This window comes from Fistularia commersonii, chromosome 3 (genome assembly GCF_037954325.1).
Source record: "Fistularia commersonii isolate RoL2024-O1a breed Wild chromosome 3, RoL_Fcom_v1.0, whole genome shotgun sequence".
Lineage (NCBI taxonomy): Eukaryota > Metazoa > Chordata > Actinopteri > Syngnathiformes > Fistulariidae > Fistularia > Fistularia commersonii.
In genome coordinates, this window is record NC_141286.1 from 22,035,274 (window position 1) to 22,060,442 (window position 25,169).

The 25,169-nt window shown below is 43.5% G+C and overlaps 1 protein-coding gene across 4 annotated transcripts in view; it reads right to left on the reverse strand.

The window, feature by feature from the left end:
- glceb (glucuronic acid epimerase b) overlaps positions 1 to 25,169 on the reverse strand; it is a 46,308-nt gene that overhangs the window by 12,996 nt on the left and 8,143 nt on the right. The window contains exons 2-4 of one of the 4 annotated variants that reach the window (XM_086144160.1): positions 11,502 to 11,595; positions 8,950 to 9,470; positions 994 to 1,239 (exon numbers count right to left, since the gene is read on the reverse strand). In XM_086144160.1, coding sequence (XP_086000286.1) covers positions 994 to 1,239; positions 8,950 to 9,470; positions 11,502 to 11,575 — 841 coding nt within the window. In that variant the 5' untranslated portion in view covers positions 11,576 to 11,595. Of the gene's footprint in view, positions 1 to 993; positions 1,240 to 8,949; positions 9,474 to 11,501; positions 11,596 to 25,169 lie in introns of all 4 variants that reach the window. The other 3 variants (XM_086144159.1, XM_086144162.1, XM_086144161.1) reach the window with 3 other exon arrangements.

The window sequence follows — 25,169 nt, forward strand, 5'->3', positions numbered from 1 at the left end:
CACAGCAGATACAGCTTATACTATTAAAAACAACTATGAGTGCCCGGCTCAATTTAAAACAGATGTTTGTAAAATACAAATTCACCTCATCCTTGTGTCGACAGACATCGTGCTAATCCGCGAATTGGATTCTTTTCACTTAATTACAATATTTAACACACTTAATGCTCATGTATCGTGTTACTGAACGTAACACCGGGTTCCTGCTTCTCTGTCAACAGCAAAGCCTGGATGAGTGAGACCATGAAGAATTCAAAGAACTGTTTGTTTAATATTTGTCTTTTGTTTGTGCTGGTGTGACCCCTGATCCATGTTATTAGCTTGGAATTGTATTTTGAAATAGGATTAAAATTTTACCTCCGCGGTCTCTTCAGTCACTGCGTTTTCACGTCATTTCAGACTGAGGGCAGAGTTGGGTGAATTTGTGTGAGTGTATCGCAGTGTTTTGATTTTCATGCCGGCCTAACACCGATTCATGTAGTTTTCTACTTCTATCAGAAAAAAAAAAAAAACACCATGACTATCTTTTTTTTTTTATTGAAAAATGTGCAACTCTGCCACATTTTTTACAAAAAGGCAAAGAAATATGTCACTGTAAAATGCAGTGTTGCGTTATCTGATCCGCTCGCAACAAACGCCGCCTGAAATTCAGGCGAATAACGGTGAAACTGCATTGCAGTTTGATATAAGAAATCATGCAACCTGCTTCTGTGACGTGTTGAGTTGCAGCGATTCAGGTGGCAGGACTGGAGAGGGTATGTGGAACCTTACCAGTTACATTTTCGCTGTTAAAATACCTAGAAAGCCCGAAAGCGACAATGTCTGGGATTACATTTCCGTAAATCTGTCGTGAAGGTCCCACAGTTGATACCTTCCGTCTCCGGCAGATTGCCATCTCGTCCTTGGGGCGCAATTGCACGGGCGCGGCGGGTAACAAGAGATAAGCTCCTTCGCACCCGGAGCCATCCGGCCCCGGTGGAGGGCTTTACATACCTGGACAACGGAACTGACGCACGAAGGTGGCGCGGCTGGTGTCGCGCACGCGCATGAGGCTGCAGCCTTTGGGCACGCTCCACAGCGCCGCGTTCAGCCGGTTATCTCGCTCCTCGGCTGCGTCGTAGACCTCCACGTGGGGCGGGTGCTCCGTTAGGTTTTTGCTGTAATGGCTCAGGCCGTACTGCGCAATCTGGATGGCGTAGAAGTAGCCTTGTGGGCCCCACTGGGTGGACAGAGGTACGCCTGGGGGACGGGAGGGAAAGAAAGATAACGTTGATGACCGCCGTTCATCCAAGAGAACTTTGATTTGTTCCCTTCGAGTTTACGGAGTAGGAAACGCGATGCTTCTACGCTAACGTTGTCATTTAATCGTGGGCTATTCGATCCTTTTATGAGAGAGGATTTTTGTGGCTTGAGTGGAAACACTGAATTTGTTTTGAGGGGTGTCACATTGTACCTACATAGGAAATATACTGCTCAAAAAAATAAAGGGAACACTTGAAAAACACAATGTAACTCCAAGTCAATCACACTTCTGTGAAATCATAGTGTCCACTCAGGAAGCAACACAGATTCATTTTGACTTGTTTTAAGGACATTACATCAAAGTTGGATCAGCCTGGAGTTTGTTTTTACACTTTCATTTTGAGTGTGATTCCTAATCCGGACCTCCATGGGTTGATACAATTGATTTCCATTGATCATTTTTGTGTGATTTTGTTGTCAGCACATTCAACTGTGTAAAGAGCAAAGTATTTCATAAGAATATTTCATTCATTTAGATCTAGGATGTGTTTTTTAAATGTTCCCTTTATTTTTTTGAGCAGTGTATAACGGTTGATGCCAGAGAACAAAAAAACACAGAAGTTTTTAATCATCCAATGGGACTTTTAATGAAAACGTTGCAGTGTGGGCATATTAAAGGCACAAACACAAACAAAAAACAGGATGTGCACCCTCAATCCCCCCCAAAAAAGTAAGGCCAGAAAACTTTAAAACGCTGTGTTGGGTAGATGACAGGAGTGTGTAGTGTAATTGGACAGGAATTCTTTTACAGACCCAGAAGCGGCTCAGGCAGAAGAAGAACGAGTCTGATTAATGGCTGAAGATATCTTGAGGTTTTCATTCGCATCAGTGGTGCCGGGGCAGGGAGCTCATCCGCAGCGAAACCAAATTAATACTATTTATGCAACTTGGTCTACATCAGATACTCCTATCATAGATCCGTATTTGGACCCATGTCTTTGCTCTGGGTAAAACAACTCAACACTCGTCGTCGGTAGTGGTAAATTTTCATTTACATTTTCGTGATCAGCAAGAGAAATCATCCAAATTGTGACCTAAATTCTCCATGGTTCCAAATTCTTCTTCTTCTTTTGGCTTTTCCCTTCAGGGGTCGCCACAGCGAATCAACTTTCTTCATCTTAACCTATTCTCTGTATCCTCCTCTCTCACACCAACTACCTTCATATCCTCTCTCACTACGTCCATAAATCTTCTCTTTGGTCTTCCTCGAGACCTCCTGCCTGGCAGCTCCAATTCCAGCATCCGTCGACCAATATATTCACTCTCCCCCCTCTGTCCATGACCCAACCATCTCAGTCTGGCTTCTCTGACCTTCTCTCCAAAACATCTAACATGTGCTGTTCCTCTGATGGACTCATTCCTGATCCTATCCATCCTGGTCACTCCCAAAGAGACTCATGGCATCTTCATCTCTACGACCTCCAGCTCTGCCTCCTGTCTTTTGGTCATTGCAGTTTCTAGTCCATACATCATCGCTGGTCTTACCACTGTCTTGTACACCTTTCCTTTCATTCTGGCCGATAGTCTTCTATCGCATAGTACGCCAGACACTTTTCTCCACCCATTCCAACCTGCTTGAACCCGTCTCTTCACCTCTTTTCCACACTCTCCGTTGCTCTGGACTGTTGACCCCAAGTACATGAAATCCTCCAACTTCTTCATCTCCACTCCCTGTAGCCTCACCGTTCCACCAGTTCCTCTCATTTACAAAAATACATTCTGTCTTGCTGCAACTAACTTTCATTCCTCTCCTCCACCTCTCTAAGATTTTCCTCTACCTGTTGTCTGCTCTCACTACAGATCACAATGTCATCTGCAAACATCATGGTCCATGGAGATTCCTGATAACCTCATCTGTCAGCCTGTTCATCACCACTGCAAACAAGAAGGGGCTCAGAGCTGATCCCTGATGGAGTCCCACCTCCACCTTGAACTTTTCTGTTACCCCAACAGCACATAGCACCTGTGTCTCAGCTAGCATACATGTCCTGCACCAATCTAACATACGTCTCTGCCACTCCAGACTTCCTCATACAATACCAGAGCTCCTCTCTTGGCACCCAGTGATATGCTTTTTCTAGGTCTACAAAAACACAATGCAGCTCCCTCTGGCCTTCTCTGTACTTCTCTCTTAGCATTCTCAGAGCAAAGACTGCATCTGTAGTACTCTTTGGTGATGTTCACCTTCTTGTTGGCATGCTTCAACTCTCTTACCACCTCCATTTCTCAAATAAAGTTCACAAACTACATTGTCAAAAGGAAGTGCTGACAATCTGCTGTGTTTTCAATTCAATTAACATAATTAAAAATGTGACTCAAAGTGATGACTCTGTGCCGCTACACTTAGTGTGCTTAATTTTATTTTGTGAGCACATTCACGCTCAACGTCTCCTCTGGGTGCTGTCGCTAGTGTCTCTCTACTCATTCCAGGATTTGCTCGACAGAGACGCTTTTTGGCCATTTAGGACTTCTCTGAAATTCTTCGCTCTGTTTTTTTTTTCCCCATTGCGAACCCAGACGGATGTCTCAAAGTGAAAATTGAATCGGGAATCTAAAACGGAGTTGAATTTTTTTTCCCCTCACAATCAGGCATAATTTCACAGCAAACAAATTCCACATCATATTGACAGCTGGCAGTCGTTTTGTTTCGATGTCATGAATTCCATTTCGAACTGTGCGACTCGGAATCGGTCGGCCGTCCCATTTTTCAAGCTAAGACTCCAAATTGAGTTGTTTTTCCTAAATCAGTTTTTCATGTCGAGCAATTCAATTTCAAATTAAAGCAACTTACTATTTCTTAAACCACATCTTCTGCAACACTAAGCACACTGTCATGCTTAAAATGCACCCAGCTTTGTTTTTTAATCTCCACTTGGTCTGCAGACATTTGGCATTTGGGTAAATGTAAGCGGTCTAATAGCTTCGCAGGCCAATATATTCAATGTTGAAAGTGCAATGACGATAAAAATCCGTGAAGCGAAAAAACCCTCATTAAATACACACTTACATTACATATTAAAATGCGGCAGAGTATAAAACAGCTCTTGCAACAGATGCGTGACCGTGGCAAGTTCTAAATTAAAAAAAAAAAAAACAACAAACAAACCAAAAACAGACAAAAGTTGTATTAAAATGTGCTACTGAAAGAAAGGTCCCATTATTATGGCTAACCATTGTGGCAGCACTCACAACTCTCCGGAATACACAAGTGGTAGAAGACCTGTCCTGTAACCTAGTAACAATGACGGCGTGGAGGAAGTGAATTGCAGATGAGCTCCAGGGTCTTCCGAATTCATGCGTACACCTCAAATCGTCCGCTGACTGCACATCTGAAGGAATTATTCTCTGATTAAATCCCGCAGCCACCCATATCTGCATGTATGGGCGTGCTACTTTGCCTCATTTTTTTTTTTTTTTCTCTTGCACAGTACAGAGCAGCACATGAGAGGCGAGACGGTGCGAGACGCATGCTTTTCTCAGCGAATATATGAAGCAATCTGGAAGTGATGCCTTTTAGCCCGAGTCGCCATCGGCTTTTACTAGTCACCGTGTCGATAAAGAACATCCGGGAGAGTCATTTTTTGTAAGGAAGGGAGAGTAAAACTTGTGACAGCTGTCGGGTGGAAATTTTCCGGCCCGAATTTTCTGGGGAGGAAATAAACGAAAAAGATTTCGCTGATGACCGTTAACGTAAACGAGCTGGACGGAGACAGAGGTGACAGGAGCAGCTCGGAGCTCGTTCTCATGGCAACGATGTGAAGCGGAATATGACATTAGCTGCAGCATTTCAGCCAGGTAGCCGTCCCGCGCAATTGTGATCTGCAACAAAATAAAGCTGTCAAACGCCCGCAGCTCTGCCCTATCCACATGTAGGGGAATGTTAATAACACTTTCCTAATTAACATTGTATTAATTCAGTGCCTGTGAGACGTCAGCGACTAATCAGAATGTTAATTCTGACCCGACCGCCCCGACTGCGGGGCCTGTGGACGCTACGCTATCAAGTCATCGCACAGATGCAGGATGTAACTTGCCTGGAGGAAGGGCATAATGCGAGATGTAGCTGCACAGGCAGTAAAACTGCATGTATGGGAGGAGAAAAAAAACAAACAAACAAAAAAATAAACAGCCGCCCCACTGCTTCGGGAGCGAAAACCAAAATCTTGTTAAATTATTAATCTGTCAACGATCCACCCGGGAATGATAGAGTTGCACCGAGCCCTCTTTAGAGGGACGATTTTACCGAGTCCACCTGTCTCGGCGGGAACCTGGATTCCGTGCCTGTATGACTGACAAACGGCGTAGCGGATCTTGTACAGATCAACACAAAACATGATACGGCAGCGACGTGGGCAAGCATGACTTTGGTGCGGAAGTTCTACCCAGAGACTGGAGAACAAGCTGCCGAAAATGTAGCTGCCGCCCGCGCTGAAAATAAACGGGATGGCAGAGCAGCCAGCAGCAAAAATACATTTATTCCAAGGTTTGTAATGGTTTTCCATCATTTGGACCATATATCTTGTGAATAAATCACATTAGCGCGTTGTTTTGTCGACGTTAATGTCGCAGTTAGTTTTTTTTTTGTTTTTTTTTGTAGAAGGGCCGGCACGCTCATTAAGCGGACGACACAGCCGAAATTTATTTGAAGCTAATAACTCTTTTGCGCTTTTCATTTTGAGAACTGCTCTGGCAGATAAGAACCTGGAAAATGTTCATTTATGAAAACAAAAAACAATTGAAATCTTGCTGTCATGAATATGCTCTAATACCTGCGCATACAGACGGCGGCGTGATCAGATAATAATAAATTTTAAAAAAAAAAAAAATCTGAATCGTAAACTTAGGGTGAACGCAATAAGTGTACAAGAGGTCATATATGTTGCATAAAATTGGAAGTGTGTTAGCGTCGTTTTTTACTGTTGACCTGTGACTGCAGACAGATGGTCAGTAAAACGGCTGTCACCCTAAATAAATGCTAGGGTGAAAAATCGGCTTCTCGATGAGTAAGTGAAATATGTTTCCGTTCCAGGAACACGGTACTTTAAATCAAGCCGTACGAGCTTGTGATAAGTTACACGCTGACACATTATGATCCGAGTTAGTGCCGCGATAGAGCTATCAAGACGTTTTTATGCACGTCGCCGAGGGTCCTGGTTATTAACTTTTCCCACAGGTGGCGAGTAACGGCGGGGAGAGAACGCTCCCGTGACCTTGTTCCAGCCCTGCGGTGACGATCTGCGAAAGGCTAATTAATGAAAACGCCGTTTTTGCCTTTAAAAATTATGCAAAGACGGGGGACAGGTGTGCCCGCGCATGTGGAGTGTTTAACAGCGAGGAGCCTTGGGCTTAATTAATGGACCGCGGTAATCGGAGCGGGTGTGAGTGCGCATGTGAATGGGAAAGAGAGGGCGACTGTGTATCCGGTTGAGGAAATGTTCCGCTGGAAAACGGCGCCGGCGGAATAACACGGCTAGAACCGAAGATTGGCCCGGAGGCACCCGGACACTGACTGGTATGTGTTGGATGTCACCTCTCGCGTCCGCGGGGAGAGAAAAGTTTTAACCCCAATGACCCCCGAGCTCTTTTCCATTTCTTTTTGTCTCTGACTATCTAATTGCACAATCCCCTCCTCAACCCCGGTCTGACAACCTCCTCCCCCTGCGGTACTTAGCGCCGCGTCCCTTTCGGTAGCCCTTCGGCTGAAGCCCTGCACGTCTCGACTTCACGCCTCAGTCCCTTCGCTGTCAGGCTGTTCCACGGCGCTGAGCACCGACACATTTGACAGTCTGACTCTGTGGCCTTATTCAAATCTCCACTAAAGACCGTCCCATTCACAAAAACCTCCAGGCGTTCACTGAGTCACCCCAGTATTTTACCTGTCCTTTCCTATAACAATAGATAGAGAATTATTATACTTATGGAAACAGGACAAACAGGCAAAAATGAGATTTTTCACGATGTTGAGGAGGAGGAATATTTTGAAATGATTTCCAATGTGCAGAGTTGCAGTGTCCATCGCAAAAATCCTATCTATCCCCTGCCAGAGAGGTAAACTTCACCATCATTAGTTTCAGAGTGACACTGACAAATCTTGCCTGCCAGTGGGGGGGGAAAAAAAACCTGGTGCTGCGGGAACTTTTCACAGTTCCTATAACCTTTTCAGGAACTAGGTGTTTTTCCTGTGCACTCAGACTGTGGACCTCAGTTCCTAGAACTATTTCAGCTCCTACCCCGAGGATGTTTACACAGATCCATAGGAACTCATATGATTCTTAGTGATTGGCAGAAGCCACACCCATTACCAGCTATTTCATGCTGACCGCAGAGCAGCGTTTCGAAAAACTATGGTGGTCAGCTGTTTTCTTGCAACGATGCTCTGAACCAGTGAGAAATGGACTAATGAAGAGGTTCAAGCTCTTCTGACTCGCAATGCCACAGAGGGATTTCCAGGGCTTGCAGCAGAAAATAAACATTATCTGCCAAAATAAGTACGGTGTTAGCTATCTGCGTTTTTTTTTTTTTTTTTAAACACGGCGAAGAAACAGAGCGGGGATAAAATGAACACTTCAACCCATGTGATAGTCCGTGGTTGTTATTACCACCATGCAGAACGTGAATGCTGTGGCAACTTGGCTCTCCATGTTGTCCGCGGCGTCTCCCTCGTCTTCGCCGTTGTTCGTGCCCATCGTGCGTCCCTTCCTGCCTGTTCGAATGCAAAACTAAAAAGGTTCCCCAGGAACAACATTTGAGGTGGACTATCAAAACTTTTCTGCGTGAAAGCGGCCAATATTGTCACCTTTCCTCGTTGCACCACCGTATCAGCTTTTACCGCATTGTTCCCCCAAGAGAGAAACAGGCTTGGTTTTTGAATGGAAAATTCACACACTAATAGCTGACTTGGAACACATCCTGGTAATCCCGTACATGTAATGGGCCGATGTCTTTGTGTTCAGCCCTTTCTTTTTTTACCCCCCATTTTTGTTTGCTGCCAGCGTCGGGTGTTTGAGAAAAAAAAAAAAAAAAAAAACTGAATTATATACGGCCGCGTTTCTTCAAACAAGCCAGGCAAGAAAACATATTAAAAACACCACGGCTTGAACTAATAGCCTTTTTAAATGAGCTATTGATCCCTCTATGCAATTATTTATCTCTCTAGTTAGTGAAGTCAAGTGTTAATATACTATCACGGAGATCAAACTGAGTTTGTGTGTGGAAGAGGTGGAGTGTGGAACTCTGATCCTTTGGTTTTTTTTTTCGGCACGGGGAACAACGTATTATAGGAGCCTGAATATAAAGTGAACCTTTATTAGAAATTGAAGCGACGCTGTTTTCGTATTCACGGTTCAATCCGAGACGGTATAATATCTTTCATCATGTTGTTGTAAATAATGAGAATTCAAATCAGTGGTTAACGTTATTATCACCTGACGCGCAGAGAGAAGAAATTCTTATTAGCGGCGCAACGAAACAAAAAAAAAAAAAAAAAAAAAGTCAAGAGTTTCCTCGAGCTGCTGGTGGACAATATTTGTTTTATTACTTGTTTACTGGAAAACTGCAACTCTTTCAGTGGGGAAAAAAAAAACAGATCGATTTTTACAGGCGGGCATTCAACCCTAAAACAGTGTGAAAACACATCGGGGGGCCTACCGTCAACGCCACTTATGCACTTGACGCGGTCGCGGACCTCCACGTTGTATCCCTCAAAGGACATGAAGACGCCGTTGGTGTGATAGGGCTCCCGCTGCGTGTACACCTTCGAGTAGCTGTGCTGGAACTCGAATCGGGTGTAGCCGTCGTACTGTACCATCTTCCCGTACACCTCGAAGTACTTCTCCATCCAAGCGAAGGGCAGATAAACGTCTCCGCCCTCCCGCCGGCCTTTGATTGTGTATTCATCGTTGATGAGGCAGTCTATTTCTTCGTACTTGATTCCGCCGAAGACCGGCGGGGGCTCGGGGGGCTGCGCGGGGTGCTGCTGGCTGCTGGCGCTCACGTCGCCGTTCTTGGGACTCGGCGTCCACAGGGAAGCGCGGGGCAGGAGGTGCGGCGACATTTTGTTGGAGCAGCGGTTCCATAGCAACACGGTGATTAGCGTGAAGAGGGTGCAGATGATGATCAGGGTCTTGTAGTTGACCCGGGCCGCCAGGCAGCGCATGGTCTTGAATCTCCTGCTGAAACGCAAACACATCCAGATGGGGCGACATTAGGGACGCGTTCGGCTGACGTTTGGTTTAAGCCAACTGACAGGCCATCTGCTATCGGCCTGCGGGGAGATTTAACCGTCACACGCTGCAAACCTGCAGCGGTCTGAAAAATATGATATAGCAGCAGAATTCTTTAAAAAGACCTTCAGACGGTATTATTAAAAGAGAAGACAGGAACAGAGTGGGACGAAAATCGGCACCTTTTAGCAGAGGGGTGGGTAAGTAATCACGTAGTCTTCTTTAATGTGGATTACATTTTCATATGAGAAAAGTCTTCATGACATTTCTGGTGAGAGCGAAAGTTGAATAGCCTAAAACTTCTATCCGCTTTTCTCTTTGATCGGACATAAAGTCAGTTAATACCTCTTGGAATACCTTCAACGAAATAGACGATGAGTCACAACTTGGGTGGCACCAGAGTTTCTGTCTGATAAAGCTGCCTCGCTGTGGGTGAATCCAGCATCTGGACAGAACGCGGAGTATGCGGGTAATTGCGGTTTGGAGACTAATAATATGCCTGGGATGGTTGCTGTCTGTGCACGGGAGCCTCCGCGAAAAAAAAGCCCTTTTTGTCTTTTGTTTGTAATTTTGCTTGTGTGGAATTTTTTTTTTTTTTTTTTTTTTAAATAATGCTTTTTAACCAATTCACATTTTTGAATCGTTTAATTAATACTTCTGCGGTGTTTTCCTGGGTCCAAGCTGGAACGAATCATTTTTTTTAGGTTTCCATTACCACGTTTTTCACGTTGACGATTAAATCTGATTACGCGAAACCATCCATTGGAGGTTGTAATGTAGCCTGTATGATCACTCACCTCACCTCTCTGCCCTTTGGTTCAAACTTTTGAAAACAAATTAACAGCACTTGCAGCAAAAAATGGGGACGTTTCGTTTCAAATGTTTCCTGGGATTCTCTCCGCTGTTACCACGGATGCAGAATGAAATCAGTCCACACAGTCAGGTCCCCCTCCTCCTCCTCGCTAATTACAGTGTACCGCTCGACGAAGCTACTATTACTGCGAGATGGAGCCGGCCTCCGATGACAGAGGAGGGAGAGGAGGAAAATCGTTGCTCCCCGAGTTCATTTCAATACATCAGCTTAAACAGGCCACTGCTAAAGGTCAGGGAAATTAATGTGCATTAATTGGACAATCGTAATCCGCTATAGGGCCGCAGTCAAAGTAAAGCAGGCTCTTGAACAAAGTAATTCTCTTAGACGATTTTTTTTTTTTTTTTTTTTGAATGGGCTGAAATGAGCATGAGAAATGAGTTTGATGGCACCTTAATAAGCAAATGCAGAATTGGTACGAGTGACGACTCAAGAATACATCATAATGAGGATTTTGGAGCTAAGATTCTGAATTTCGTTTCGACATCTATGATGAAGTGACTGAGAATTGGCTCTTCAATAAACACGGATTAATCTTTTTTTTTTTTCCCTTGTGTAAAAAAGGGATTTTATTTTCGCTGACTCACTTTGTAAAAACGTCAAATTTGTCAGCGGGAATACAAAAATAAAGTCTAAAAAAGTGTGGCGGACACTAAAAGAGACATCAGACTGGTCCAGAGGTGACAAATTAGGTAGGAGGTAGCAGAAGCCTTGACAAATGATGCAGCCTCGGCTGGTGACGACAGGGATGCGACAATATGCTTGTCAGCACTAAAACCAGGCTCCAGTTGGATACACTTGGACTTAATCTAATGGCATGGAAAATAACCAACGATTCAGAAGTACCAGGAGAACCTTCATCCGATTTCCTTGAGGAGATCCACTCCCTGATTTCGGCACCATTGGCAAAGGGAGATATTATGTAGTTTGCTTATGTTTCACTCAAACGCGAACCCAAACGCTGAGAAAACTACAACATGGCTACCCAAATACATAAAGGCCTATAAAGAAAAACTACAATGGGACAAAAGTCTGGTTATACAAGCTATGAAACAATTGCAACGCAAGTCCGAGACCTTGGGAGCAGAAAATGAAAGTTTACGTACTTCAGCTTTAGATGTATCCATTGCATTTTGTGTACTGGTAGACTCACAAAACAGTCCCCACATGCTTTGCTCATAATAACCAAGGTTATTCCCCCTGTGAGGGCGAGAAGGGATATGAAAAGACAGGGTCAATTCCCTTTAATTGGCAATTTAGTCAAGTTATCTGTATAAAAATGCAGTTTTTTTTTTATGTTGAGGGCATTTGAAGGGAAACAAACAAAAAAAAAGACGGTTTCTTTCCACGAAAAATCCAACCACAAACCCCGAAGTGAAACCTCGAGGAAACTCGGCAAACAACGGCTAAACAACAGGCAGATTTAAAAGAGGCAGTCACACGGAACTGTCCACGGTACGGTGGATTAAATGAGAATCTCTGTCAAAAACTTACAGCACACAGAAAACAGAAAAGGATTAACGCAAAAAAAAAAAAAAGGGAAAAAAAAAAAAGTGTGCCACTTTTGGGGCTGACACATGAAATGTTAAGTAACTGAAAACCGAAGATGATAAAGCTTAAAGCGGCTGGGCTTAGACATCGTGACAGGAGGAATAACGTGAAAAATTACAGCGGCAGCCAACTGGGGGGAGAAAAAAAAAAAAAGGGGGGGGGATGCAGTTTACGCTTTGCGAAACGTGCTACCCAAATCGATCCATCACCGGCGATGCAAAAATCCAAATGACGCGTTCCCGCCGGCTTTTGAGGCTCTGGACTCTTGTGACCACCGAGATCGTCCAGCTGCCGAGGTACGGGGACCGCATAGTCCCCGTACGTAAGGGCTTTGAGATGTGAGGAAGAAGGCAGGCTTTTAAAACATGCAGGAGACTATCGGGTTTGACGCAGATAAAAGCATTTCCCGAATGAGGAGAGCTCATTCAGACATGATGAAAGAGTTGCGCGGTAGAGGCTTTCCTGATCTATCAAGCCACTGAGGATAATGGTGAAAGTTGAAGAGCACATATTCCTTTCTGCAGGAGGGAAGCTGCAAAGTTATAAAGAGATGGGAGTTAAGTAGGCACAGATAACAAGCCCCCTTTTTCCCCCCCTCTCCCGGCCCCGGAGGAAACCGCTCAGCGGGAGGTCAAGGCAGAAACCGTGGATTAGAACGAGACAGGAGGCCAATTAAGATGTGGATCTGATAAGTAAGTTGGGTCCTGACTCTTGGACAGAACATTTGTGACTGTTTAACAACTCGCGCTACGACATAGCGTTACGATGGCTAATTTGACAGGGAGTGATCGAAGAGCTACATATTTGTTTTCCACATACGTATGTGTATCCAGTCATTTTTGTTTTTCATGGCATGACGCTGGAATGCAAAAGAAAGTGTTAGTGTCTTTCTAATGTTTCCCGAAAGAGAAGTAGCCGACAGCGGGAGGAGGCAAATGATCTTGTTTGTGGGGCTTATACCGAGTACAGAGATGTTTGCTTAGACTGAGCGAGACCACGTGATAAGGTTACGCTGTCTGGGGACCTCAAACTAAAAAAACAAACCGCTCAGACCTGGCCTTTTTATAAAGAGGAGGATATTGAATTCATCCACGAATCTCAGTTACCAGCAGAGGATGATGCTCATTTCCAGGATAAGCTCTATAAGATAGCGGCATCAGCTAACTGCAGTTCCAATTCGAAGACGATTATTTTAGCGAAGCGGGATTTGGTTACAGACGTTGACACAATAAGAAAAGAAACCCCTCGAATATATATGCTTGTTATATTTCTAGTCTTCGAGTTTCACTATGCACTTAATGTCTCAGACTCTTTATTTTCCCCTTAATCAACCAAAGAATGGCTATCCATGTTGGAGTATAACAGATTATACATGTTTCTCAGCTAAATGTAGCTCTAGCACTGATTCTTTTTATGACGGCTGAAGAATAGCAGAGCCCTGTGTGCTATTTGATCGCAACTCCTCAGTAATGAGACCAGATTTAAGCGTCAAATCCAACAAATGGCCGAAGAGGTATTTTAATATTATGGTTCTACGAGGGCCAATATTTTTAAAGTAGTGGAGAGAGAAACGTTTACTAGATTCAGCTTCGGGTTCAGAGGTGGCTCTCAGAGCTGTGTGGACGGCTACCGCGGGGGTTTATCAGCGGCTTTACAGCATCTCACCTTAAGGCGGTGATGAATCAAAGGATCTGTTTGCCGGAGGGAAAATTGCATTCTTTCGAAAAGCGGATGGAAACAAGCGCTCGGAATCTGGGAATAGGGAGTCATAAACAACCAGCGCAGGTCTTAATGACCTGCTAAGGAGGCAGGCAGAGTTCATATTGCACTGGGTCAGGAAGGGCCGTAATTATAATACAGGTGTATCAAGCTTAGCAGACTAAACTTGAGTTAATCTAGTGTCAACAGGTATCGCAGTGATTGATTAATGCATTGAAAAACGTGTATAAATAGACAATGCTTTGTTCTGTGTAGCAGGATACATATAAATCATCCTTTAACACTAGCAAGACTGGAGTTTTTGGGTACTCCTTTAAGAACTGAAGAGGGATCATTCGATCCCCTGCCCTGGAAAGCGGTGGCTAAGCAGTCCCTGTTGTTATTCTAATGTGCCACTAATGGCAGGCAGACACTTGCTGGGAGTAAAATGCAAGGTGTGCAATGTGGGCGAGGTCTTGGTCTTCTTGTGATGTGATTCTGAGGTTGAGCTGATTCTGAATGCGATCAATTTGAATGAAACCAAATTAATGACTCAACATGGTTGCATAGGGTTGGGATTGTTAGTACTTGATGATATTCAGGAGACGAGCAGTATAAAATCCAAGTGGACACCCCCAAGTTCATCGTTTGCTTCAAGAACTCTCCAAAGACGCAGAGAAGATTCACCACTGAGCGGGCTCATCGTACCGTTCAAGCCCGCGCAATCGAGCATGCAAGGGAAACGGAGGCGGTGGATTGGTTCAAGGATGTTCCAGAACTTATGGCTTTTATCGCAATTATCATCTGGCGAGGGGTGACTAAGGTTCCATCATTGTCCGACAACTGGTCAGAGACGTACGGAAACAAATGGATCGTGGCAACAATGACTAGAGACCGCTTCATGCGACACCTACGCTTGGATAGCAAGAACACCCGGACTGAGCGAGTGCAGACAAACAGGCTTGCAGCAATTTCTGAAAAGTGAATCATTTCGAAAGAACCGTGTTACATTCTACAAACCCGGTCGTCGCGTCACAATTGATGACCGGTTTTACCCATCAAAGACACGTTGCCCTTTTCTGCAATATAATGCTACCAAACCAGATAAGTTAGGCATCAAGCTCCGGGTGGCTTGCGACTCGACATCGAACTATATCTGCAACGTTTTTCCATACGTTGGCTAAGAACCTGGTCGCCCAAAAGAGGAGAGACTGTCCGAGAGTGTGGTAATGAAGTTGATGGGACCATTTCTGGACCAGGGCAGAACTGTCACGACGGACAATTTTTTCACCTCCATTTCACTTGCAAAAAAGTTGCTGGGACGGAAAACTACCCTTCTCGGGACACCCAGTAAGATTCGCGGAGAAATTCCCCCTTCGGCTCGAGAGATGAAATGCAGTGAGTTCGGCGCTCAGTTGTTTTCAACGACTGACGCCACCCTGACGACGTATGCAGACGGCCGGAAGAAGACTGTCTATTTTATGATCAGTATGCAAGGTGTGGTTCAGCCTGGAGACAAAAGAAAGCCGAGCACCATCACCCAGTACAATTCCACATGAGAAAGCGAACTGCCAAAAGAACATCGCATGCGATGCGACACTCAACAAGGCATGTGTCTGCCTGTTAACTACTATCTTGCGCAACTACTATCTACTATCTACTAACTACTATCTTACGCAAATGTAACAACAGCCATTACAAATAAAAGCTCATGCTATCGAAGGGAGGTCTGAGTTGTCTGGAGACGACTACGCTGGTGCTCCAACGGACTCTCCTCGCGTGACTTCACTCATCTCCTGCCTTCCTTATAATATTGCTGTCGGCCTTTGAACCCCGACAGATACCACCCAAGCTTCTGTTACATTTCCGGGACCTCCTCGGACTGCTCTTCCTTGAACCGGCCGAGCTGTCAAAAAAAAAAAAAAGAAGGAATACTTTCAAAAACACCCCGATGGTGTTCTGATCTCTTTGAGCACACATTTTGTCCGTTCCTGGTTTGTATGGTGAATCCCATTTTAAAAACATGCAAAGGTTGTACTTAAAACAAAAGATACCTTGTGGGGAAAAGAAAGAAACATCAGGAATTGGGCTGCCCAAATAGCCAATAATTAAACACACCAGACATTTAGAAACTCACTAACTAAATTACACTCCAATCAAATGAGCTTGGTCAATGTTTTTTTGGCTCCTTTCCGTCTCACTTACCTCAGTCTGCTCCCTCAAAACAAAGGAAAGGAAACAAGAGGGTTCAAACACAGTTGAAAAACAGGCCTCATAACTGATAACAGAGACCGGATATGACTATGCACGGCTAATCACGAACACAGGGGAACTAAATCAACTGAATATCCTCCGTGCTATCAGATTATTCTTTACAAACCCAGAATAAACCACCTTCAACAATCTCTAACATGGCAAAGCATGATGCTTTATAATAGTTGGGTTAACAAAGGTTTCTTGGCCCTTATATTGCGACAAGGGCGTGCTGGTAACAGTTAGACTTATAACAGTTTGTTTAAACCTGGGAGAGTGGCTTAGGTAGCTGTGACAGTCGGGAAGAAAGATGGAAATGCACCTGAAGAAACTCAGCCCAAGAGAAAAGCGCTGTCTGCTGTTGGGAGGTTGTTTTTTTTATTTGTTTCTTTTTTTTTTTTTTTAATTTAAAAAAAGTCTTTGGAACAAAAAAAAAAAAAAAAAAAATCTTTCCAGCCAATGTTGTTGCTGGTGCTGCAAACACAAGCACAGCTTACTCCATCACCACAGCGAGAAAGGCATTTATGATTATAGTTGTTGGACTTTTAGGCCGGAAACTAGAAGCGTCTCGGAAACAGTAAAGCTGTGTATTGACAAGGAGAGCAAGCAGCGGAGTAACACTAAGAACAATAACCCTCCACACAAACTGAAGGCGAAAGCTTTCCGCATTGCAGCAACCAAGACATCAGTGAGAGCCGGGCCGCTACAGACTTACGGATATATTTAAATTTTTCTAGTTATAATAAGTTAGGATATGGTTTGGACCACACTGCACAAGCTGGAAAGCAATCAGGGACATGCTGCTATCCCCGAAGAATCATAAAAAGTTTTTAATTTTCTCATATAACCAGCCATGTGCAAAAAATGAGAAAGGAACTTTATAATTGACATTCATGAAAAAAAAAAAATCCAGCTTTACTGCAAATAAGAATTCCAGACATTGTTTTATGGAAGGAAATTACATTTTCAAAATGATGAAAAATAAGAGCTTTATTTCGCAATTCGCCAGGAAATACTGTCCTGTTGTGGAAATTAAACGTTGGCGAGCAGGATGTCCCAGAACAGTGTCATTGTGACCTTCAACAACACAAGTCTGAACACTATTTTTTGCCAAACCTGATCGAGGGATTCTGTTCATTAGAACGGAACTGATGGACAACAAAACATTATGTTACCCTGGGCTGTTGTGTCATCACTGAGGCATAAAAAGAATATCAAGAGAGATGAGTTCTCAAAAAAAAAAAAAAAAAAAAGCTGCATCTCGAAAAGTAAAGCCATGATGAAATGGTCCAAAAAAAAAATATGAAAAGAATTACACTTTTCAGTGTGTAATGCTATTATCTGAAACAGTCCTTGGAAATAGCCGCTGTGCTATATGGCAGCAGGCGTAACCTGGCGTCAGCATCCTTTTTTTTCTTGTCTTTTTGCTGCTTAATGCAATGGATGATCCCCAAACACTTCTCATGGTGGGAAACGTGAGACCCGGGGACGATGTCGACGGATCGACAGAACGCCTTCCCCGTCTTTCTTCGAACGGAATTATTCAATTTTGTTTCCTTAGTATAAACAGGGATTTAATTTCTCACGAAAACAATCTCACACAACACTGCAGTCAGTGTTGACTTAGCTAGTTAAAATCTGTGTAAATCGTGTCTACTGATGTACATGAACTAATTACAAGGCAAACAAAGAGCGGCGTTCTCCTCACACAGCGGCTGAATGTCTTTGGTGTAGCTTGACACACATTCACTTAAATTTAATAGGAGTCCTTTTTCACTGCTACAACAACGGCATTCTTTATTCAAAAGCCTCTGAAAGCCTAAGGCCTATCTCGACTTAAAATGCTAAATGAGAAGGGGAAAAAAAAAAAGTGGGGGGATCCGTGGATCAGCTGGAAAGGATCTGTATCTCAGCCTACAACATGTAGGAACACACCGTGAAAGCCTGCAGCTGAGAGCTTTACAGTATACCCTTGTTTTTCGCGGGGGTTACGTTCCAAAAAGAACCCGTGATAGGCAAAATCCGTGAAGTAGAAACCTTAACTTTTTTTTTTTACAATTATTATACAATTAAATACTCTATTATACATTGCTGCTGTCGTCCTTATGTTTTTTTCTTCCTTCTTTATGGAACGAACGGAAGATTCATTAATTCCGTAATGCCGACCTATTTACCTTCCCTTAGCATGTCCAGAAGTTTAATTTTATCTGTGATAGATAGCATCTTCCGCTGCCTTTTAGGCCCTGCTGCAGGTGCTTTTGTCGGTCCAGAGCGTTTTGTCAACATTATGGGTTTTAGAGAAACTAGAAATTGCAAGAGAAATTGCACGTACGTAATGTAAATTTGGCAAGCTGTTTTACGTACGTGCACATATTGAACTGCAACGTTATTGACGCACAGGTAGAGAAGAAGCGGAGTGACTTTTTAGCCAATCAGAATGCAGAACACAATGCAAATCCGTGAAGTAGCGAAACCGTGAAAAGTAAACCACGTTATAGCGAGGGATCGCTGTATACATTATCAAAACGGCACATCCTGCACGGAGGGTTGGGAGGGAGATGGAGCCCGGACTGCTCGTCCTTCAATCAGAGGGCCACGTGAAGACGTACGAGCCGTCTCTTTTTAATCCACACAAACAGCTAATTTAGAGTCTGGATGTGTTCGATCTGCGGTCGGAAGTCGCCGGAGAACCAGGAAGGACTTCACATGCCCGTAAAGGGGGAACACGGGGGGCTAAATGCAGAAAAAAGGCCCGGTCGGCTTCGAACCCGGGGCCGGGACCACACCGCTGTTATGGCCTGGCGTCAACTTAGAGTAAAAACATTTAGAAACTTCACCGAAGCTAAATTTAAACATTTGGAGCAATCAAATGGGTCGCTCCCATTAAAGGGGCCAGTTTAAGGAGGACGACGATGCCAGTTTACGGTCGAGGATTTTTACTCCGGGGCTTTGAATGTTTCAGATTTCGATCCACGAAGACGGCGCTCTGGGAAAGGGGGTTTCTGTCATCTGTCAACTTTTTGCTCAAGTCCTCGTTTGTTCATGAAGAAACGAGACATTTCCAGAAGATGCTTCATCCACAGCAGGTCCTCCAGCAGGTTTTGACGGTTTGCTGGTCCGTTACAGGGTCGCTGCATCCGTGGAAAATACTCACAGGCCTCGTACGGTTGACAGCAACTGTCACGAGTCGAATCCCGCTAGTTAATGCTTCACATAAAATCATGTTAACAAGCTGAATATTTCCAGAGGTAAATTATGATTGATTGCTTTCGAATGCAAAGCAGCGATTCAATAAAAAAACCCTTTCCGAGGGGGAACGAAATTAACGCTTGTAATTCTTTTTCACTGGGGCGGATTATAACCTTAAATCAATACTCCGCCGATTTTGGACACTGATGAGGTAGAAATTACGACAAGGAAACAAATAAGTATTTGCATTTGCGGCGGTGATGAATGAATGGGCTTTCAGACAGCAGGGTCATTAATGTACAGCCGCGCCCTCGAGGCCATAAACAGAGAGTGACGCAGATTCTACTTTGGGATTCATTTGAGCGGTATCTCGAGCCGTTGCTTAAATAGTCTAAACTCGACGAGGGTGCGGTTGACGCGCATTGTACACATTTTACAGACGGTGTTTATTGACAAAGAACCTTAACATTACAGGGTGTGATAGTCTAATTAGGGATTAAATCAATCCCCAAATCACAAACCGCCGTTAGCTGCGAGCTATAGCCACATAAAAAGGTACGAGCGCTCACAGACATGCTATTTTAAAAAAGTATTTATTATATAATCAACCTGTAGCGATACAATGGGTGGAAAGCGAATTCTGACGGTCTGACAGAAACAGAGGGTACAGTCTGTACTCGACAAGACTGAGAGGGAAGTAAAAAATGTCTGCAGCGATGATCATTATTCCCTGGCTACAGTACGGGTCGAGTGATTCTTTCTCAGACAGGTGTGCTGCAGGCAGATGGTGGGGAGCAAAAAATGAAGAGTAAATGAGAACGAGCTCTGCTTTTATTAATCGCTCAGACGGAGCGAAAGCCAGACGGCGGATGTGCCATGAGTTTCGCCATTTAACAAGATATCTTGGCAAACCAAATGAAGATATCACCTAGCAAACGTGGAAGAAACAGCAAATATTTAGGTGAAGATTGGACACACACACACACACCCAACAAATGTTTGCATCTCACGGACATGAAGCACTTCTCCGACAGTGTTCTGGTCGTCACGTTCGGATGTGCATCCGTGTTTGAACCGGTGTGCTAGCTTTTGCTTTTGCTAATGTTCGCGCCATCAAATGCCCCTTAGCTGCGCTGTCCACGACTATTACATTCAGTTCTATTCCTGTCTTCCCAGCACCATCGTCCAACTGTCTGAGTGGGCTTATTTTATTTAATTTTTTTTTTTTCCTGTCAAAGCAAGGAAGTAGTATTGGCTTCCATTAACATTACTCAGCGCTAATGGAGATTACTGTTATCTCAGACAAGTGCCAACTTTCTGAGCCAGGGCTAATATATTACCATTGTATCGTTGAAATCTATAAAGAAGTGCATTATCGCTGATAGGGAACTTTTCAGCTGTAAAAGTAATAAAATAAAATCTTACCCTATATCAGATTCCACATACGGGCGCTGGTAGAAGTATTTCTTCTCTCGGTATTGGAGTTGCGACAAATCGGATTACTGTTAGGCTGTTAGTGTAATCTCTAAGCTATCAGCAACTAAGTAATCTGTTGATGATGTGCTAGTGTCTTATTAAGTTCGGTAAATGACTTGACAGAAATCTTCGAGAAGAATCCTGTGATAAGGTGCGGCCAAACCAAGGCTTGAATGAATACAATTCGTAAAACTTTAAAAACTATCTTGACACTTGATGGGGCAGAACATTTTCTCATTTCTTTAAACCTAGCTACCTTCTGAAAGCAGGCACTGCAAAAATAAGATCATCGTTTCTGTGGCTACGGTGAAAACGCTCGTCTGGACAGCGATACGCAAAACAAGAATTTGCTTGGAAAAACACAGCGGTGTTTGTTTTTGTTGTGGAACTGCTAAAACTGCTTGTACTCCCCCTCAACAAGGTCATTGGGTGTTACAGGAATATACTTATCTATGTGTAATAAAGGGCAGCGAGGCCTAGGCAGCGCTCCAGCTCCTCTTCAAGGTGGCTTAGCACCTGGCTCTCCAAGTTTAACACTGCTGACACAATTTTCATAGCCTTTACATATTGTCCCGTTCCATCGACCTTTCTTAAGCAAGCAGTTGACACCTCGCATATGAATCACGGACATCAGCTTTATGGCTCGCTCTCGTGAATACATTTTGGACATTAGGCCAGGGGTAATTTTTTTTACAGCAGCTTGACGGAGAATGATATTAGGTCATTAATTATTCTAGTTGCTCCTCATTTGCTGCCATCCTGACACAAGCAGCCATCTATCAGAACTGTTGGACATTCATAATACATCCATTTTCTCGGAAGAGTAAATGGCTGGCCAAACACTGAGCGATCACACCCCTGAAGTGACCATGGTAACGGCCGTCTTTAACCATCTGATGCCCCGAGAAATATCCAAGAAGTCTGTGGCTGCCCAGAGAGGAGCTCAACAAACGCATTTCCGTTTTATAATCACAAATTTAAGCTTTGCCCTTCTGGATGTCAAGCCGAGGGTCATCATGATACACCTCGCCACATTTGAGATTCGAGACAGGCGAACGCACTCCTTTTTTTCCCCCGCAATTAACCATCTTTCCTAAAAAGACAAGTAGCACTTTGCCAAATCCAGTTATACCGACAAAGTACGCGAGCAATCAGAAAAAAAAAACAAAACAACAAAAAACAACTTTCTTTTTAACCAAATTCACAGTTATACATATTTACACCGAGGGCTCAATAGTACACGGAGTCTCAGAAGGAATTTGAGCTTGTTCATTCAAAAACGATAAAAATGGGAGGGCTTACATTGTATTACCAGAATCCAATCAATGAGCCAGACCTTAAAAGTCACCCCAGCTAAGCATCTGGGTCTAAGCGCTGGTCCCATGCCAGCCTCTCCCAACAAGGCTAAATTTCATACTGGATTTAGAGAACAATGAGGCCTTTGCTGGGCCGACGTCACATGCTGGGAGATATGTTGTCGCTGTCCCAAATGTTGGGGAAAACAGACAGAGAGTTCTGTTCTTTTTAAAATGGCGCTTGGCATACAGTTTGGGGTTTTATTTCTTCCCTTTGAAGCCGGTGGAAAAAAAAAAAAAAATTGTCTTGGCTGTATTCCACGGAGGATTTTCGAGCAAAAACATCTTGAAAGATTCTTCTTTTTTTTTTTCTTCTTCGCCTAAATACAACATTTCACAGGTTTCATTACTTGATACCCGCTTAACAAATAACAATATGACAAATTGTGAGTGAGTCACCGTTTCACACGTCACTGAGTGATGCTTTTTCTCTACCGAGCTAATCGAGATTAATAACGTGGACCGACAACGATCAAAGGGAACAAGATGCTTCAGAACAACTTTTACATTGTTCATTTATTTTTGCTTCATTTTCAAGGAGAAAGTATTGGTCTTTTTGATATCGCTTGCCTCCCGAGTTGCTGCTCACTTAATCCCCCCTCCGCCCCCCAAATCGACCGATTAAGTCTGATTTCCACCTGCTTCGTCCTGTGGAGCGCATTAGTTGTGGAGGTGGCGAACGCTGTTATTTGCCCTGCCGATTCGGTCCGGCGGCGCCAGGCTCTCTGAAAATTGGCGGCGGGTATCAGTGTTTTGACTGGCAGTGTCGAAATAGAGGAGACAGGGAGCTGCTTGTGTTAACCTAAATAAAATAAAAAAAGGGGAAAGGAATCTTAAAACACTCCAAAGTTTGGAAAGTAATCCAGCGATCTCTGGACAAACTATCAGTAACAACAAATGGCACGATAAAACTCGACCCCCTGTCAACACCAGCAGCGATCTGATAACCCTCGAGGCTGAAACAAACTCCGAGGCCATTGCCTTAGAAACTATTCCTACCCCTGTTTGGCTTCGACCTGAACCCGATTTCGTCTTCAATTACAAAAAGTGACAGGGGGGGATTCTAACTCGGAAGTGGATTAAACAAGAACGTATTTGCCGTACAGGACGGACGCTGGGTGGTTATCCAGGTGGACACGAGACACAGAACTACTTCGGCAGGTTCTGATACACACAAGGAACGGCCTTCAGTAACACGACCCTGACAGCTGTGCTTCAGTTATTTACCACAGGGAAGATTTCCAGACATACATAGAGGATATTGTGGCACTTCGGAGTGTGTGTTGTCCAGAAGGAAAATCAAATCCTATCTATTCTAGTTAAATGGGATGCAACTTGAGGGCGAGGCAAAGCAAGCGTGCTCCGGAGGAGCAGATGGAGCCAGTGCGCAGATTTGACATAAAGCAGGATCTTGAGAACTGAAGCCTCTCTGAGAGCCACTCCTGCTTTGCACTCCAACTCTAAACTAGAGAAATCGGATAAGAGGATAAAGCTTGGAGTGGGAGGTAGCAAAGGCAGAGAGGAAGCCACAGATGAAAGTATATAGGAGTTGGGAAGTTTTTTGGAAGCCATATAAATACCCATGGTGCCTGTCAAAACTGCGCTGTTGCACTGATCTTCACTTCCGTGCTTGTGTTAAAGCAGGTGCGAGCAAAAATCACATCACTTCTCGCCACTCAGTCACAGAGGCGTCACATGAATACAAATACAATCTCGGGCAACAGAAAAATGAGCGATGTCACAGGTACGATCCGTCGTTATGGTGTGTTTGTATTAAACGGCAGGAATTGCAGCTGAAACAGTGCAGGAAGTGATTTCTGCTGGAGACTTCACCAAAAAAAAAAAAAAAAAAAAAAAAAAAAAAGATATTCAATTTGTACAATGGCACAGACTTACCACTTATCATACAATGTTTGTCTTTACATTGATTTTTATGAAAATAAAGTAAGTCTGTAGGCCCTCTGATGTCAGGCTTACAGCGAGCTCAGCAAGTTACAGCATAGCTGTACTCGCTAATTTTTAGCCAATAAAGTTGATCTTTTCTTGCTCTGCACCCACGAGTGAGATGTGGGAATCAGAAGTCAATTGTTTGGATAAGAAAAACTATCTATAAACTAACACAACATCGCTGTACCAAGAAAAACATGGGAAGTCGCCAGCATTACTGCACATGCTGTCAATTTAACGACTTGCTTTGCTAGTTTTTTTTTTAGTTTTTTTTCTTTTTAAATGTTGTATGTATCCCAGGCTGCTAGGCAGAGCTCTCCTTTCAGCTGTCTGAAAAAAGTTGCAAGTTTGCAGGGCCTCCTCTGCAATCAGCCTGAGCTCGCAAACCATTTGCATATCATTTGGAACACACATTACATGTGAAATGAAGACTGTGAGGTTAGCTTAACAATAACAGTATGTGGGAAGCAAAAAAATAAAAAATAAAAATAATAATAATAATCCACCCAAATGCAAGTCCTCCCTCACCCGATGTGAACTGACTTCACTTGATTGTCGGGGGTGGGAAGAAAAAAAAGCTGTTTCTGTAAGTCAAAATACATATTTGCAAGTAATTGGCAACAATATTGCATTTTGTTTTTCCTCCAGCAATTTTGTAATAGAAACTTGAAAATAACTTTTTTTTTTATGTGAAATATGTCAACATTATACAGCTGAGTAAAAAGTCATAGTTACAAATGTCTCATCCATAAAGATTTATTAGATAGATAGATTTTCTTGGTATATGAAGTAGTTACATTTGTTATTTTCTTTTTACTACTACTACTACCAATGACAAGGTTTAAAGCTTCAATTCTCTCCCTAGAATAAAAGCTAGCGTACACAAAGTTTTCTCCGCTATTGTGCTTCTAACTAGAATCGTGACATTTTGTCGCGGGGCGAATATTGGTATTCTGATGAAAAATAACGTGTGGTCGACTACATCCCATCAAGTCCGGGAGCCCATGTTTTGAATGATTTATGACGGAGAAAGGATGTGCAAAATACACTGTGCAGCCCTGTTAAGAGGTGCGCCTTCATCATTCATTATTTAAACCTCAGAAACTATCGAATGTAAGGAGTTTTCTCAATTTTAATTGATCAATGATTGAAGTCGCTGATTTTTCACCATGAACTTTCCCCATGGAGTTATGCCCCCCCCCTTCCCGTCCCACTTCATTTCACTTTTCCTGCACCTGAGAATTCAATCCAATCAGCGCACACCGACTCATGATTATATTTGTATCTTCCTGTTCTATTCTTTTG